At 53.0% G+C, this 2,680-nt stretch overlaps 1 protein-coding gene across 1 annotated transcript in view; it reads right to left on the bottom strand.

Moving 5' to 3' along the window:
- The window catches only part of SETD1A (SET domain containing 1A), a 38,258-nt gene that overhangs the window by 18,617 nt on the left and 16,961 nt on the right, over positions 1–2,680 (bottom strand). The window contains exons 11-13 of the mRNA XM_011933659.1: positions 1,421–1,762; positions 650–807; positions 419–530 (exon numbers count right to left, since the gene is read on the bottom strand). Of these exons, the coding sequence (XP_011789049.1) occupies positions 419–530; positions 650–807; positions 1,421–1,762 (612 nt within the window). The remainder of the gene's footprint in view (positions 1–418; positions 531–649; positions 808–1,420; positions 1,763–2,680) is intronic.

Below are 2,680 nucleotides of genomic sequence, written 5' to 3'. Positions count from 1 at the left end.
AAAAAACTAGCTGGGTGTGGTGGCAGGTGCCTGTAATCCCAGCTACTAGGGAGGCTGAGGCAGGAGAATCGCTTGAACTCAGGAGGTGGAGGTTACAGTGAGCCGAGACTGCGCCATTGCACTCCAGCCTGGGCAACAAGAGTGAGACTCTCATTTAAAAAAAAAAAAAAAAAAAGATTCTTCCAGGCTGTCCTTTTGGACAGCTATGTCTCAGCAGAAGAGGGAGCATTTTGAGCATTGAGCTTATTGCTGTCAAGGGGCCAAGGGTTCCTAAGAATGTGGTCCAAACGGATGCCCTCACAGAGGGCAAAGGTGACCCACAAGCCCAGCAGGAAGGTCATGTGGGCTCAGAAAAGGGCTAGCCAAGCAGCCGAACCCCTCCTCCGAGCCCAAAGTCGATTCCGCTGTGTGTGCTCACCATCCGACACCCCTGTCTCCTTCTTTGTGGTATCCACAGCTTCCTCTCGATCTTCATCTTCCTCATCTTCCTCGTCATCCTCCTCATCCTTAATAAAAAGGACAAATGGGGACTAACAACAGGAAAGGGACAACTGGTCTTCCACCAGACACAGCTGCCTGGGCTCCAACCACAGAGATGCTGGCTACGGGGAAGCAGGCTTCAGCCGGGAGCCAGCGCCCAGGCCCTCACCTTCTCCGAGGAGGACTCCTGGGACGCCTCCTCCCCTTCGCTGTCCAGAGCAAAGGATTTGCGGTGCTTGCCCTGGGTCTTGCCTCGTTCTTCGTCTCGCTTCGGGGGCTTGGTCCCCGGACGTCCAGGCTCTCCAGCCTCCTTCTCTCGCTCAGGGTCTAGGCCAGCAGAGTGGTAGTTGGGGAAATTTACCATCAACCACAAGATACTTGCCCTGCACAATGGCTTTACATACACTATTACCAATCTTCCTGATGGTCTTCATTTTACAGATGAGAATTTGGAAGCTCACCAGAGAAACGCAAACACCTCACAGTTACCTCATGTTTCATAGTTTGGTTTTTGTTTTTGAGACGGGGTCTTGCTCTGTCACTCAGGCTGGGGTGCAGTGGCGTGATCACAGCTCACTGCAGCCTCAACCTGCTGGGCTCAAGCGATCCTCCTGCCTCAGCCTCCTGAGTAACTGGGACTATAAAGGGCCATGCTATCACACCCAGCTAATTTTTAAAAATTTCTGTAGAGACAGGGTCTACCTATGTTGCTCAGGCTGGTATTAGACTCCTGAGTTCAAGCAATCCTGCTGCCTCAGTCTCCTGAAGTGCTGGGATTACAGGCATGAGCCATCATGCCTGGCCTTTATATATATGTACACATACATATATAAACACACACACACATATATATACACACATACACACTATATATATACACACACACACACATACATACACACACACACAGAGATCCAACCGACAGCCCTGTGGCACCTACCTGCAGGCCTTGCTGGAGATGCCTCCTGTTCGGGCAGGGGTGTGACTGGGGAGCCTGCAACCCTCTCTGGCGCTGGCACCTCCACAGGTGCTGGCGTGGGCACTGGGACTTCCCTGGGGGGCGGGGAGGCTGAGGAAAGGGCTGCTGGCCGCCCCTCTTCCTCTTCATCTTCAGAGGAGGACTCAGAGGACGAAGAGGACGAGGAGGACGAGGACGATGAGGAGGAGGAGGATGAGGAGCTGGAAGAGCTGCTGCTCTCGGAGTCCGATGTGCTGTCATTTTCGCCATCTGAGTCAGCATACAGAGAACATTTGGAGGACGAATCGCTTTCCTCATCCTCACCTGGAAATCCAGAAGGGGCAGTCAGGAGAGGTGGGCAGACCTCACTTGGCCAGCCGTGGGCTCCTCACTCACTCCCTGCTGTGGATGCTGGGCTCTGGGCTAGGGACGGGGAAGTCCAACAGACCAAGGAGCTGCATGAGCAAACCATTTTCACTGTGAGATAAACATCAGCACGTGGGGAGGATGGCAAAGGAAGCCCCAGACTCTGTCTAAAGAGGCCCAACAGGGAAGGTATCCTGGGGGACAAGGTGAACTCAAGGACAAGGAGTCCACCACGCAGACATGGGGACTACACAGGGATGTCCGAGGTAAGAGGAAGCAGAGACTTGGAGACTGGCAAGCAGGCTGCTCTGGCACTCGAACCTTCCCAAAGTGGGTCTTGGGACTCAGTCTGGATGAAGGACTGGGTGAAAAAGGATTCTGGGCTGAAAAGCTTAAAAAACACGACAGGTTCTATACTCTGAGACTGCTCATGTATGGGAAGGGCTCAAAGAAACTGAAGAATTTCACAGTTTTTGAGGAACAGAATTGGGTAAGTTAGACTAGGAGGTGGTGGTGGCAGCTGGGAAGGGTACTGGAGGAGGGCGAGATGGAGCTGAACACAGCAGGGCCAGGAGATAAAAACGGCCCACAGTGTTGGGCTGGGGGGACACCCTGCGGAGAACAGGTTGTCAGGAAGGACCTTATGGAAGGAAGTCACAGGGTCAGGGGTGCATTTTAGGAAAGAGATTCTATAAGCAGTTTGGAAAATGAACTGGAATAGAGGGAGAAAGAAACAGAGACAGGGAAATCAGTCAAGACTGCTGCAAGAGGCTGGGTGCAGTGGCTCACACCAGAAAGCCCAGCACTTTGGGAGGCCGAGGTGGGTGGATCATTTGAGGTCAGGAGTTCGAAACCAGCCTGGCCAACATGATAAAA

The sequence above is a fragment of the Colobus angolensis genome, unplaced genomic scaffold (assembly GCF_000951035.1).
Source record: "Colobus angolensis palliatus isolate OR3802 unplaced genomic scaffold, Cang.pa_1.0 Scaffold128, whole genome shotgun sequence".
Taxonomy (NCBI): Eukaryota; Metazoa; Chordata; class Mammalia; order Primates; family Cercopithecidae; genus Colobus; species Colobus angolensis.
This window is presented reverse-complemented; position numbering and strand designations above follow the sequence as displayed.